The 15,494-nt window shown below is 44.2% G+C and overlaps 1 protein-coding gene across 1 annotated transcript in view; it reads left to right on the forward strand.

Moving 5' to 3' along the window:
• HDAC9 (histone deacetylase 9) overlaps nt 1-15,494 on the forward strand; it is a 518,896-nt gene that overhangs the window by 476,871 nt on the left and 26,531 nt on the right. The window contains exon 23 of the mRNA XM_066626951.1: nt 7,888-8,021. Within this exon, the coding sequence (XP_066483048.1) occupies nt 7,888-8,021 (134 nt within the window). The remainder of the gene's footprint in view (nt 1-7,887; nt 8,022-15,494) is intronic.

A 15,494-nucleotide genomic window follows, 5' to 3' on the forward strand; every position in this document is an offset into this window, starting at 1 on the left:
AGAAACAGAGTACTTATATGACTTAGTAGTTAACTATATTATATAGCACTGTTGTGGGAATTATCTTAAAATAATGCTCTTAATTGGATTGGCAGATATTGGCACCAGTTCAATTAAGCACCCACCAAATTGCTGGTTCTGAATGGCGTGTCCATTTAAGACAAGTCTTGACAACCTGATTTCCCATTTGAAAAAAATGACTTTCCATTCTCAACTTTCTCCTGAACTATTGTGCTTCATCAAAAATGCCTTCTTACTATAAGGGCGCAATCCTAACCCACTTTCCAGCACCGACATAAGGGCATTGCGGCTCCGAAGTAAGGGAACAAACATTCCCTTACTTTGAGGAGGCGTCTATGAGTGCCACCCAACTGCAGGATGCAGCATATGTCCCATTGGCACAGCTATGCCACTGCTGGAAAGTTGGTTAGGACATGGGCCTAAGTCTCCCATACTGCAGAAAAACCACCTCCTTTATTGCATGGTATGGCCAAATGGAAATGGGTTTGGTGTTGCCACTGTCACAATTGGCCCAGTTGTTTGTGGTCTCTGTTGGAACCCCAGCACCTGGATCTGGTCCTGCTTTCTGAGGTCTCGAGTGACGCAGAAGGTAAGGGAATAACACCAAGAGGTCCTTGCTGACATCTTTGTCACCGCCTACTCCAAGCTGAGAGTCAACTTGAAACATTAATCATTCAGATAAATGTTGAACTCAGAGCTGCTGTTCCTTCTTGCTGTGCTTGTGACCATGTTCTTGGGTTTTTTATTTATTTGGCACAAACGAAAGCCCATCTAAAACCACTATTTGTCTGGGATTTCTATTCCACTGTTTTTCTACTCTTGCACTGCAGGGGGATTTCCTTTAGGAAGCTAATCTCTTTTGAAGCTTTTTGGAATGTGCAAATGTCCAAAACTTTCTTAAGATTTTCCATAACTCAGCCACAAGTGCTGCTGTTGGTTAAAGTCATTTCCCCTCACATACAGCAGAGTTGCCGCCTGTTTACTGTTTACAATCAGGTGGAGAAAATGTCCCCGTTGTCTTTCTGGCAATGCTCAATATTGGTACCTGCAAACATTTTTGTTGGGGAATTGTACTGCGAAGACATGATGGTTTATGGGAACATCATCCAAGGTTAACCCAAGTTTGGGGCTCATTATTTCAAAATCTATTCAATGCCCTAGAACAGGGGTGTCAAACTCATTTCATTTAGTGGGCTGAATAGCATTCATGGCACCTGCTGAGGGCTGGAAGTGACATCATTAAGCAGAAAGTGACATCATTATGCAGATGATGGTCAGAAATAAGCACTTTGTTCTCACATAGAAACTCACTAGCTCAGTGGCATCACTAGTGGGGTGTGGGGGGTGTAGGCCGCACCAAGTGACGTGCAAGGGGGGGTGACATGCACTGGGAGGGTGACGTGCTAAAATCGCAGTAGTTAGGAGTAATACCATCATGTTATATACCGTTGGATGTGTAATTTCCAGTCGAATGCAATGCAAGAAACGGGAGTGAAATGTCTCCTATCAAAAGTTATTGGCAAAAAGCTGGAAAACAAAAAATGCATGAAGCTCAATGGAAAGTGAAACCGAGCTGTGTCACTGGTTATTTGCGAGTAAGCGAGCGTACCTTAGTCCGTCTGAAAGGGCAGGCTGAGATAAATCCAACAACACCAGAATGGTCCTGATCCAATGAATGTAGCCCCAAAAAACACCTGAGAAGGAAGTTCCTCCCTCCAAGCTGGTGAATGTATTGAGCCCTATGGAAAGCGTAACTAAGCCACATGGTTGAGTTTACTCACGAATGCCTTGGCTCCTGGGCAGGTCAGGCAAAGGGAAATGTGAGGCCACCAGAATGGTCCTGATTTGATGCAACTGGAGCTCAACAAATGCTCCAGAAGGCAGGCCCCCCCCCCCCCCATAAAAAGAATGAAACAGGCTTGACAGGGTAAGGTGAAATTTTTTTTCTGTTTTAGGCTGCAATCCTATCCACACTTTCCTGGGAGTACGCCCCACTGACTATAATGGGACTTACTTCTGAGTAGACAGGCATAGGATTGGGTTCTCAGACTTGTAAAGCCAGGTGGGTCCTGATAGTGATATGCTTGAAATATAAGAACTTAAATTGAACTGGGTACTGAGTAGGGGTGAAAATCTTACTGATTCTTTTTTGGGGGGAGGGGGTGTTATTGCAGGCAGACTACAGAGAAAATTCACTTGGTGGAACAGGGCTGGCTTTCCCTTATTTATTTATTTTACTTTAATTTATTTATAATTATTTATTTTAATATGCTTTATGATGGAAAGTGGGTCCCAGTGCTAAAAGTTTGAGAACTGCTCCAATAAGATGTTAGTAAGTTGACACCCTGGGGGGAGATGACACCACTAGTGACCAAAATCACTAAAATCACAGTTTGCAAAAATAATACCATCATGTTATACATCAATCAATGTGTAATTTCATGCAGAATGTGATGAAACAAACTGCGTTGAAATACCTTTATTCTATCAAAAGGTACAGCCAAAAAACCAGTGGGGGCGGGGTGATGGTAGATCATCACGCCCACCACCTAGAGTGTTGCCCTGCCCACTGCAGGGGGGTGACGCGCTGGCCTCCCGCATCGGGTGATGCAAACCCTAGTGACGCCACTGCGTTAGCTGCAAATGACAGAACAGAAAATGTGCAAATGTGCAAATCTTGTTCATAATTTCATGATATAAGAGTCCAATTATTGAGCCCAATTATAACAGATGATAAATTGCTTCTGGGGGCTGCAACCAGCCCATGGCCCTAATGTTTGATACCCCTCCCCTAAAACAAGTGAAGAACTGCATCTGTTCAGGATATCAGTGAATAACCACCTACCCTCTCCAACCATGCAAGATTAGGAGGTAAGACTTGCAAACAGGCTTGAGTTCTTTCAGCTGTCTATTTAAATGTAACATCTGGTTTCAACTCCAGAGCAAACGGCAACTGTTTCCACACATTGATATATCTCGGAAGCCTCAGCAACTAGATTGTCTTGATTGATTAAAGGGAGATTGATTAAACTAGATTGATTAAAGGGAGACTAAAGAAAGATCTGTCACTGAATTACATTCATGGTACCTTTCATTGGGAATATTTCCCAATGAGTTTGCTGGGAATACATTTAATGTTGCTTTTATCACAGCTACCAGAAACATCACACCTCCTGGGCTCGTCTTCCATTGATCTGGAAAGTGGCTGGCCAATGACATAAGGCGAGGATTGAGGGCATTACTGCCCATGCCTATCCATTGCCATTTAAGTTGCCCCATGCATACATCTGTGAGTCAAACACAGAACATGGCCATCATGCTCCAGTTTTCTAGAAGAGTTCACGCTCATGAGACAAACCAAGTAAAGCATGGATACATAACCTGCTCAAAAGAGAAACCTAAATTTACAGTGGAGACTTCTGCATGTCTGCTCTGTTGTAAGTCCAACTGTGCTGAATGGATTTACTCTTAGGTAAGTGTGTATAGGATTTCAGCCTTAAAATTTTTCCCCCCCAAATATCTAAAACTAAAACAAGTCCTTTTTTCCTTGCCCAACTTCTGAATTTGATTGAGAACATCTGTTTCCTTGCAAGCATAGGTGTATTCCTTGATTGGTTGCTCACCGTGTGTGCTGGGTTTTTAATCCTTTGAAGTATAAGCATAAATTACAATTTTAGGAAATTCTCTTTCAAAAAAGTAAACAATCAATTGCTTTGGAGGTTGAAAAAGACTGCCTGTCACTTCAGAGAGCTTTGCCATAAAACACAAAAGAACAGACAGTCTTCCTTCTCCTTTCTAATATCACACTGCTTTTCTCCCTCTGCTTGGCTATTCATGTTTACACTGCAGGAAATCCTGCTATGCTCATAGGGGCTTACTCTGAGTCAGAGGTGTAACTAGAAGCACGTTTGGGATGTCAGAACATCTTGTAACATTGTGATGTCACTTCTGGGTTCTCCCTGGGGGCTTCATACCCACATTTCTTCTCCTGTAAGGTCTCTCTTTTGAAGGAGAGCCCCCTTCAAAGGGGAGCCTCTGCAGGAGATGTAATGGGGTGTGGAAAGCCGCCACAACCCACGAGTGTTTCCTCCTCCAGGAGAACCATACACAGCGCAAGACAGTCACTTCCAGTTTCTTCCCAGAGGAGGAGGCAGTGGCAGCTTTGTGCCCCCCTTGGTTTAGCACCCAGGACAGGTGCCCCTCAGGCTCCACCCTGGTTATGCCGCTACTCTCAGTGAAGTGTCACATAGTATTGCAGGCTTTGTTTTGGAATCAAGAGGGAAAGGAATGCTTTCCTGGTAGTGAAACAGTGACAGATAAAAAGGGAACTATTGAGTTTTTCTTCCTACACAGATCAAGTTAATTAAAACTGAGTTTTGAATTAAGCATTGGTTGAGCATTCTTCCTCCCTTATTACAAACTGTAACTTTTCCCTTAAAAGTTCCAGGAATGTTGCAGAAAGAACATGGGCTTTTATTTTTGTGTCTAGCTGGCAGCTGCCATTTCTGTTTCAGTTTCAGTGTTCTAGAACCAAGTTGCTTGGCAGAATGATCCGCATGTGGGCTGTCCAGATTTTTCAGTACAAGGGCCACATCGTATATTTTACACACTTCCGCAGGGCAAAAAAAAATCAGCTTTATACATGTTCTGTCGGCCGCCCTCTTTTCCATATGGCCAGAGTGGTGTCAGGCTGGCCTCATTTTCACCTGTGTGACACCCCCTTCCCCTTTTCTCAGTTCTGCCCCTGGGGATAGAAGCCTCACCTCACTGATCCATGCAGAATGGGAACTGAATAGGTAACAGCACTCCTTACTGGTGGGGATGAACTCATGCATACCCACACCCATAAATCTAGCTTGCATGCTTTTGGTCCTCCAACATGCACATTGTTATCGCGTGTGCGGCAGTGAACAGAACTTCTTGTGTGGTGGCCCCACTGTCTCCAAGGAGAGATCCATCAAGGCCCCTCTCTGGCTCTTTTCAAGAGGATTGTAAAAACTTTCCTGTCATTCAAGACAAACATTAACTGATCTCTTTTTCGCTTGCTGACTGCTGCTCCTTTGGCTCTCTGTTTTGTTTACTGTGTTTGATTTTATTCATGTGCATGTCTTTTCCTATTATTGTTATTATTATTCAATTGATAGGCTCTTTGGAAAACCTATAGTTTGAAAGGCAGGATATAAATCTTTAAAATAAATACATTCACCTTGTGTCTGTGGCTACTGAGGGGAAGTAAGCAAGTAGCAGTTGTGAACTGGTGTACCCGGGGGGGGGGGAGCAAAATGCTAAGTTCCAGCCACCACTTGCTATGAAGGTGAGGGGGAGGACCCACTCTGCACCTGAGGCCAGGAGCCTGGAGAAACTTCGCGCCCCCCTCTCCGAACACTAGTGCACTTGTGTTCTATCCTGTCTGTGATCTCATGTTTGGGTTGGGGCCATAGTTCAGTGTAGAGCAGGTGCTTTGCATGCAGAAAGTCCCAGGTTCAATCCCTGGCATCTCCTGTGGAAAGAACTTCAGGTAAGAAGACTGGGAAAGCCTCTGACTGAGACCCTGGAGGACTGGTGCCCAATTGGAGTAGATGATGCTTGGCTGGGTGGACCAATAAGCTGACATGCTTTAAGGCAACTTTGCATGTTTGTACTGTACAATGTTTTGCATTTTGTGCTGGAAAGTGGTTCCTCAAAAGTGGTCTCTTGCCTCATGCTGGAAAAACCTGATTTAGGTAACCCACTCTCCTAAAATGAAATGGATAAGGGAACCAAACCAAGGCAACTTCCTCTGCCTGAACTAGAGCCCATCTCTAGATGCATCACTTTAACGGGCTATGTTCAATCTGGACCAAACTATGTATGATTTATAAAGTGTTATTGTCCTTAGGTGTTTTTTTTTTTTAATAGCACTAGGTGCCTCAGGCCCTCCAAGGATTGAGATTACAGCAAGGGAGGTGGAGGAAGGGTCTTTAACCCTACTCATCATTACAATCTTGATCTCCAAGATAGCTATTGCTTACATCTGACTGCTAATGGTATCAATAAGAACTTTATTTGGAGTAAGCAGCACCACACTGGAGCCCCCCCTTCCCCGTGCACAGTGGTGACTGTGTCATTATCCCAGTGCAACTACTGCTATTAACAGTGCAAATCTACTCCTTACTCAGAAGTAAGTCTCATTATGTTAAATGGGACTCCCAAATAAGCATTTGTAGGATTGTATTCTAAGGCCCTCTGGGCTACTAATACTTTATAAATGAATGGCCACTATGTGGCACATCAGATGAAATGCACTATAGCCCACAAGCATAGGAAGCCCATCAGAGTTAAACACACTTTGAACATCACAAGTAGTGGGCTGAAGAGAAAAATTTCAGAGGATTTTACAGCATCAGCAAGAAAAGGTGATTTTCTGCAAAGCTTTTCTCTGTGCAAGAATTGGGGTGTTATCTTAGTGCCTCCTTAATATTTATGCACCTGTGTAGCCTAGACACATTAGAAGTAGAAGTGAGAGAGAAAGGAAAAACAAAACAAGGGAAAATTCTATAAAAAATATAACATGCAAAGAAGTCCTTATATTCAGAAAATGCTTTTGCTGCCATGTGTATGATCCAATAGTAGTCAGAATACAAACAAGATATTGGATTAAGTGGGATTTTCCATTCCTAACAGAAGCAGCATGAAGGGAAGAAAAGCATTTTCAAAATATTGTTAGATTTCTCGCTCAGTTATGGCAGTCTATGGAAGTAAGCACTCCATTAGCTGTTCATTTCCTGTAAAGCAAGGACAAACCATGTAGCCCCTGTGTACTGCCTTGATGGTCTGCATCTGAAGATCATATGTGTAACATACAAGGCAGATGGAAATATATCCTCAAGGTTGTTTTTTTTTTGCTTTTTGTTTAAAAAAAAAAGTGCAAGTTGGCTGAAGATCAAAGTTTACTCACATTCCATTCTTTCCTTGCTTTTTATTATCCTGTCTAAATTTAGTCTTTTGTAGAGGACTTTTTTTTATTTCCACAAGGGAAAGTTAAGATTAGATGACCAAATTAAGTTTTGTTTTTTAACCTGTGTGCAATTTGAAATTGGTAAAAGGGTTTCAGCACTGTTAAACCAGGCAAACCTAAAAAGCTGCAGTTAATACTGTAGTGTTTTCAAAGCAAAATGAACACTCAAGCCCTGGAGGACTCTGACCAAGGCTGACAAAGACGGTAGCATGAACAGTGATCACGGAGACTTATTTAAAGTGTAATTTTGGAATTCATGCAGTGAAGCTGGCAGTACTGAAAGGACGAAGCTTCTCAAAAGCAGGCAGGTAGCCACTGTAGTAGTATTGGTAAAAATATTTATATGCTGCTTTTCGACAAAAGCTTCAGGCGTTCCTCCATATCCACTGATTTGGTATCCACTGATTCAGTTATCCACAGATCTGCCCCCCACACCCATTAACATCCTTTAGATGCTTACCAGTGGAAAAATGTTTATTCCTTTTGCAGAACACTATAAGCATGCAAACTTATAGTGCATGTAGGCAGTTAACTTCCTGCTTTCTGGTTAATGTTTGATCAAGTTTTTCTAAGCATTCGGGCGGCCTACAGCCTGCATGCAGATGCTATAAGCATGGTATAATTAAAGTTGGGGAGAAAATATTATTTCTTTTGAGAGGGTCTGACGGGGTCTCATTTTGTAAGTGTTCGAAATGGATGTTCAAAAAAGAGAGAGCAAGGAGTGTTTATTGTATGAGGTGCAGCCATCTGGGATTGTCACACTGTGTTCCTACTATGACTGCCCTGTCTTATAGCATACCATAACACAGCATGTACTTCACATGTGCTCATTCTCATGTAACAATTGGCATGTTTTATTGGCACGCTAGGTTTTGGTCACCTCATCAAACAGTTGTTGACGCTAGCGGGTGGTCGCATGGTGCTCGCCTTGGAGGGAGGACACGACCTCACCGCCATCTGTGATGCATCCGAAGCCTGTCTAAATGCTCTGCTAGGAAATGAGGTAACAGATAAGTAAAAAAAAACAAACTAAGATGACAATGCAAGTTTGTGCCATGATGAAGGTTGAAATAAAGATAGAAAAAGAAGGGGGTCCCCCTGTGTGTCAGAAGTTAAGAACCATTAAAAAGTGTTTGAGGGCTTTGAGAAAAAAAATTACATGAGAAGAAAGGATCACGTCTTTATATGTGGGTTGCACTGAGCGTGGAGTAAAGCAGGGATGGGTGGGTGTGTGGGAGGGGGTCATTTTCAAGTTAACCGGTGATTAGGGAGTGCTGAATATTTTCACCAGGGTTGGCCCATGTGATCCTGGTGCCTGCGGCAACATGCAAAGTGCCCCTTGAGCATTGTCTTGCCTCACCAAATCCTCTTCGCTTTCAAATCCAGGGACTGGGAAGAGGAGATCAAGGGATGGTGGCAGGTGGAGTCAGGTAGTGAGCATCCTCTGCTAAGTGTTACCCAATAATGTCTGCCTCAGTTGGTCTCATAGATGGGTCCAGCCATGCATCTCCCGCCCCACAACAGTCCCTCTTTTCAACCATTTTCCTCCTCCGTGTGCCTCGATACCAAAAAGGTTCTGACAGGAAAGAGACAATCTGGGGGGTGGGTAGAGATTAGTAACCCTTTTACTAACCTTCCTGCCATTTTAATTGGTAATCCTCCCCCCAACCACTTTACAGCTGTTGGGACTCAGGCCTGGCTTTGCTTCCACTGTACCTCATTCTTCTCTTAAGAACTCAAAGTTGTCCAAATAATTGAAAAATTTCATTTCAAATGCAGTTCTCCAAAACAAGATTGGCAAGGTGTGATTCTAAAATTGGTTGAAGTGACAGTTATGTGAATTCTCATGAGGACATGCCAAGACAAAGAAACCTCTTAATAGCCCTGGCACTTGCTTATACTGCTCCATCAAAGTACACGGAAATCTTGTCCAGTGAATTTAGACTGATGAAAGGGTTTCACAAGGGATATTGTTATATTGGACCTTTTTTAATTTAAAAAAAAAACAAAAAACCTACCATGTGAACATGGATATTGCAACATATTATGTAGAGAGCAGTCAGTTTCAATTTGAATTATATAGCCCCTGCAAATGTAGAAGTGTAATCTGTTGTGATGGGTCAATTTCACTCACTTTTCCTTGAAAGTCATTCTTTATTTTTTTTTTAAACCTCCCTGGAAAATGCTAAAAAAAAAAAAAGAAAAACATCAAGTTTCTAATAAGGTTTTCTAAGGAAGCTTTAAAAAAATGCGTAAATGAATGCTTAAGAGTGTCATTCCCTGCTGAGGAGCATGGAACTGTATTATTTATTTATTGTGATGGTTCCCAAACTGAGTTGTGGCTCCTTGGGGAACCACGGAAACCAGCCAGGTGAGCCATGAAATCCTCGTGAAAAACCTTCCACCCTATACGATGTATAGGGTTTTAACCCTGATGGGGAGTTGCAGCAAGTGGCCCAGTAAGTCAAGGGAGGTGCCAGTAGAAAATGTTTGGGAAGCACTAGTTTATATTAGTTTTACCCTGCCTTTCTCCTTGAAGGGACCCAACGCAGCTCTCTGGCTCCTGATTCCATTGGGGAGGTAGAAAAGAACTACAAACCTGTCCTATCCCAATTTTCCCTATCCTGCCAACTACGCCAATTTGTCCCATCCAAATATTTCAACTCCCTTCTAATGCCCACTTTTGGCTAATTAACACCCTCCTTTTCCAAGAACAACAGCTGTGGTGTGCAAAGAAATAAACAGAACTCCTTATCAGTTGAGCAATTAACAAGAATTTATTGCTACAAACACACACACTCCCTGCAAGTCCTCTTGTCCAGAGGCTTTCCCTCCCCAAAACTCCACTTAACTCAGTGGGTAAAGGTCTGAAGCCTCCAGTCCAAGTCTAATCCTGTCTCCAAAGCACAGTCCAGTCCAGTCTTCCCAGTCCAGTCTTCTGCAGCAGAGTCCCTCCTCTCCAGCAGAGTGTCTCCTCCAGCAGGGTCCTGGCAGTCCTCTTTTCTGTGTTCTCCAGCAGAGTCCTGGTAGTCCCCTTCTCCTGTAGGTCTGGGCCAGGTAGCTCTTGGTCAGGTAGCGTCTCCCTCTGGGTCAGGGTAGTTCTATCTCCTTCTGAAGCTACCTTTTATCCTTGGATGTCCCATAATCCAAAATGCAGCTCATCTGTGAGCTACCTTGTTAGTCCCTTGTTAAATCCAAATTAGGCTCAGGTGAGCCATCTCTTCAGTCCATGTCTATTCAAAGTCCCATCAAGGTCAAGTGAAGCTCAGGTGTCCATCAGAGTCCCCATTGACCTTGATTGATTACAGCTGTGGAGCTAGCCCTGCCCTTCCCAGAGCTGTCAAACAGCTGTCAAAACATGGAATTGCTGTCAACACCACATCATCCACCTGATGATCTTCTGATCTTACATTACAAAACCCCAGGAGGAAATTACGCTGCTGAGCATGCTCAGAAGTGTCCAGCCTCTAAGAGGCTAGCGCTCTCCACTGCTAGGAACTCCCCCTTCTCAAAGGAAGATGAGGTTACTGGCTGCCAGCTGTGTTATCAGTGTCAATCTGAGCAAAAGCTGCTGTGAAAATGGAAGCACAGTGACCAAGGCAAAAACTGGGGAGGGGTTGCAACAAGCAGCACGTCTTGGAATAAGGGAAGCAGGATGGCAGAGAAAAACAGTACATGGAGTCCATGGGATCAGACCCAACAATCCAATCAGATCATCCAGATCACCCAGGCATAAATAAAATGGACCCCAAATGTTGGAATGCGGTTTAATTAAGGAAAATGTTGCTGTGAAGGAAGAGGGGTAAAATAACATCACCTGGGGAAACAACATAACTGTAGATGTTCAATCTAAACCCAGTTAGAGGCAGAATGGGAAACTATGCCCTTGCGCCCAAATAGGACACTCTGTGGCCACACTCTCTGCTCTCTCAGTGTTCAGCATGCTCACAGAGGTAAACACTAAGGTGCTTTTAAATTTTAAATATCTTCCTCGGTTCTAGAATCATATCCCACCAGGGTTCTAGAAGAACTCTCCTCAGGTTCAGTGCTTACCACCATAGACAAGCGCTCCTAGCAGGCAGAGCAGAGAGCATGACCAGAAAACTCATTCCATGCAGGAGGGGTTTACCTGGCATACTCCCATTTCACCCATGTTCGACCGAACACTTAGACAGGGCTTATATTGTCTGCTGTACCTTCTCTATAGGATGCAAACCCTACAGAGATGTTGGCAATTTAACTAGTTCGTTCACCATCCTAAAAGAGGCATTATCTCCTGTGTGAAAGAGAATGAGCAAGGCGTCCTCTAAAATTATGCATGCGGCCACACACCCATGTATCATTTAAAACAGCCATTTGAACCACTGTGCTGTGGCACACTACTGTGTCGCGGATGGTCTGCAGATGTGCCGCAGGCGTTTGGGGGAGGATCATTTGTTAGTAGAGCCACTGGGGGATGCGAGCACCTGCTGTCAATGTGGTGTTTTGTCAAGTGTCAAAAAACCGATGGTGTGCCTTGACAATGTTAGTGCCTTGTCAGTATGCCTTGAGATTAAAAAGGTTGAAAATCACTGATTTAAATATTTTAAAAGTATGCATTTTCTTTGGAATGCAACCAGTTCGATTTCTCCTATGCAAATAGATGCAATTAATTACTTGATTGATAGTCAGGCTGAATGCAAACTATTAATCAAGTTAGAGCTCTGTAATTATGTGACAGTCCTTATTTTAATGTTTCCACTTGTAGAAAGAGTTGTGCAAGTGGAAGGGCATCTTTGGGCTGTTTCACTTGTCATGCACAAATCCCTAGTGCCAGGTGTAGACCGGTCCATGTGCAACCAGGAAGCACACCTTTCGATTCACCTCTGAGGCCTGTTCTTCAAATGGCTCATTTTATTTGTTTTTTCAATGGCGCTTTGCTGAACATCTGATTCATTAGTGGTATAAATTGCTTCAGTCCAACTCAAAAGTCCACTTCAACACCTCACCCCAAAAAAAGGTAACATTGAGTCACTAATTGTGATAATTTGAAGATCTAATTCCTTACAGGTGATTAATAGGCTAATTAGAACTTATTTTCTGGCAATTCCCTTTTACAAACAGTGCTAACATAGTACTAGCCTATATTTAAAAACATTGGCAAGGCCAGCATTGGCTTCTCATCATGGCACATGCAGTTGAACTTAAATTAGGAAGGTCAGAAAAGGCCTTTGTAAGGCACTCTGCAGTTTGTCAGACGTATTTATTCATGTGCTGGGGATTAGAATTCATAAACATGAATGCAGGGGGCTTTGAAATACTTCTGCTTTGCCTTTGTTGTTCTTGGCTGGAACCTGTCAATGCAGCAATGTGCTGCTCCGTCCATGCTACTATGGGGGGGGGGGGGAATAGGAATTGACAAAACAAGTGACTGTAAGACTAGCAGGGACTTCCAGGATCCGCAGGGAGCCAGTCAGACATGAAGATGTAATGTCCCAGCCTTAGCAGGGAGGAGAGCTTGTTCAAATTAATTTGTCTCACATTCCCTGGAAGGAAAGCTTTCTGACATCCAACGCAGAGGAAACAAACCGACTAAGAGCATTCATTTCCACATTAGGACCTGCTCAACAGTGATCGGTTGAGCAAGGAGTATTTTCTTTCTCTGAATAAATATTGCAGCAAAACCATTGTGGACAAGGCTAACCGCCCAGTTTAACCTTCTGCATAAAAACAGAGATGGACACAGGAATACCTTCTGTGTCGCTGCTGATAGTAAAAACTAGCAGAAAATTCCCAAGGTGTGTCTTGCAATGCCTTAGGGCAGGGCTTTTCAAACTGGGGCGTCACGACGCCCCAGCCAGAGGACCCTGGCCTCTTTCTCTTTAAGGGGCGGGGTCGGGGAGGAGGCAGTGACGCGATCCCCAGGATCATGTCGCTAAGGGGGGCGCAGGGACTGGCATTTACTTACCAGTCCCTGCAGCAGCCTCCCAGGGGTGCGAGCAGCCCTGTGCGAGCGTCTGCAGGACTCCCCGGAGCTTAAAAAGCGAAAGCTCAGTGATCGGGCTCCACTTCCAGTTTTGCGGAGGCGGGGCACGATTGCTGCGTTTTCACTTTTTAAGCTTCAGGGAGCCCTGCAGACCCTTATGCAGGGCTCCCCGCACCCCAGGGAGGCTGCTGCAGGGACTGGTGAGTACATGCCAGTCCCTGCAGCCCCCTTAGCATCTCGACCCTGGGGATCGCATCGCTGCCTTCCCCCCACCCCCGCTGCCTTCCCCCTCCCATGCAAGGACTTACTGCAGTCCTCAAACTCCCTGTGAGTTTGAGAACCTCAGCCTTAGGGCATTGCTGCACACTCACAGGGGTGCCACGGGATGTCCCTGGTGGCCCCTCCAACCTGTTCCCCCAGATGCTCCAGATCCAAGATGGTGGTGCCTGGCTGAGCTGGGAGGAAGAGGCTGTGGGGGCCACCAGTTTGGGAAGTTTGGGAACCAGTGGGATAGGGAGTGAACATGTGAAGCTGCCTTATACTGAAATAGACCATTACTTCATCTAGGTCAGTACTGTCTGGCAGTGGCTCCTCATGGTTTCAGACAGGGGTGTTTCCCAGCTGTAGCTGGTGATCCTAGGAATTGAATTACAAATCATGTGCTTACAAATCATGTGCTCACCTTGTGCCCACAGCAGCATGCTATCCACTCCTTACCTAGTAAAGTGCCAGCCTCTGCTCCTCTTACTTCCTGGTTTGAGAAAGGAAGAGGGGAACAGGGTGTCGCCACCTCCTTCCAGCTTGATCCACTTCTGTGTTTTTGTTTTTTTTTACAGGGATTGCACAAATAAAGGACCTCTTTTGTCATTACAGTCCTTTCAAAAGAAGCTGCCAGGTTGGCAAAAACTGCATGAGGAAGCACAGTAAGGGGCTTTTTTCAGTGTGAGGTGGCAGTGGCATCCCTGAGGTAGCACCAGGCTCATGCCAGTCCTGATATATGGCATGTCCAGATCTTGTAAGATTTGCTGAAACCAATCAGAAACAATGCTAGATCACAACATTGTGAAAGTGAGGTGCTGGCTCAGACCTTCCTCTAGAGTACACACACACACACACACACACACACACACACACACAGAGAGAGAGAGAGAGAGAGAGAGAGAGAGAGAGAGAGAGAGAGAGAGAGAGAACTTGTGCAGAAAGCTCTAGGATTTGTCATCTGAAAAATGTAGGTATGTCAGCCTAAGTGACATCCTCTTTCAAGCAGTAGTATAACTAGAGTGGTGCAAAATGGTAAGTAGCGCAGGCTCCCGAAAGTGAGGGTAAGCAGCCCCTCCCACTCACCCTCCGAGCCATTCAGGCAGCAACAGCTGCGTGGGCTGTTGCTGCCAACAGTCTGAATGGCTCAGAGGGCAATTGGGAGGGGCTGCTTACACTCACTTTCGGGAGCCTGCACTGCTTACCATTTTGCTAACTACACTACTGCTTTCAAGAAACATAAGTCCCAGAGTTCCTTAGTTCCTGTGTCATTCATGTGTTACACAGCCGCACTGGACCCCGAGAAATTGGTCCCTCCTTGTTGAGGTGCGAGAGAAGATATACTGCTATCAGTCCATTCATAGTTCTCTCAAAGTTAGCTCCAGATTTCCTACTGCCCTAAGATTTTTAGGTATCTTCCATGTTTTCTGGAAGCGCGCCTGAGAACTCTTTGCAGAAAAAAATTTTGTGGTACCCTCTCAATTTCCTTCTGGTGTCATCCGTTCTGTAAGCAGCACATATGCACAGACCTGTGTCTTGTTCTGGCACGATAAATGCCTCTTCCATGGGGTTGTCACAGGCGATTGCCTGTACAGTCAACACCAACCGTGTCTCCCTTGAATATGATGCCTCAGCTCTCAATACGTTTGACTTGGAAGTAAGTCCGGTTAATTTCAGTGTATTTGATTTCCAAGTGATGTGTGCTTTGGGTCGCAGCCCAAATTTGGAAATTATACAGAAACCTAACTTGAATCCAAATCACACTTTCTTGCATTCCAGGGAAACCAATGGGACCTACTTCTGAGCCTAACTTTTTTTTAGGTCTCAGTATAAAGGTTGAGAATCAGGGGCATTCCTCCCAAAGAGTTCCATATCAATTTACCATCACTGTTTATAAAGACAAAAATGTGAAAATGGATTGAGGCTGTATGGATATCCAAAAATATACCCAATAGATAGATATCCTAATTTTTCTATAAAAGAAAAAGCTAATCAGAAGTCTTCCCAATTCTCTGCTATGGGTTGCCTCTTAGTGAGTAATCCTCTTGAGAGGTGTGAAAAGATTAAGCAGTTGGAATCCCTCCTGAAATCTGAAATAAAAATACTGAAATCCCTAATTCAGGGGTTTTTTTGGGGGGGGGGGAATGGTAAGGTTAAACTGGGGCAAAATGTCCCTGAAACATCCTGCTAGTGGTTTTAGAACACATCCATTATGCAGGCACCTGTCAAAACAAAAGGAAGAATGGTTTCAGC

Source organism: Tiliqua scincoides, chromosome 5 (assembly GCF_035046505.1).
Source record: "Tiliqua scincoides isolate rTilSci1 chromosome 5, rTilSci1.hap2, whole genome shotgun sequence".
In the NCBI taxonomy this organism is placed as follows: domain Eukaryota; kingdom Metazoa; phylum Chordata; class Lepidosauria; order Squamata; family Scincidae; genus Tiliqua; species Tiliqua scincoides.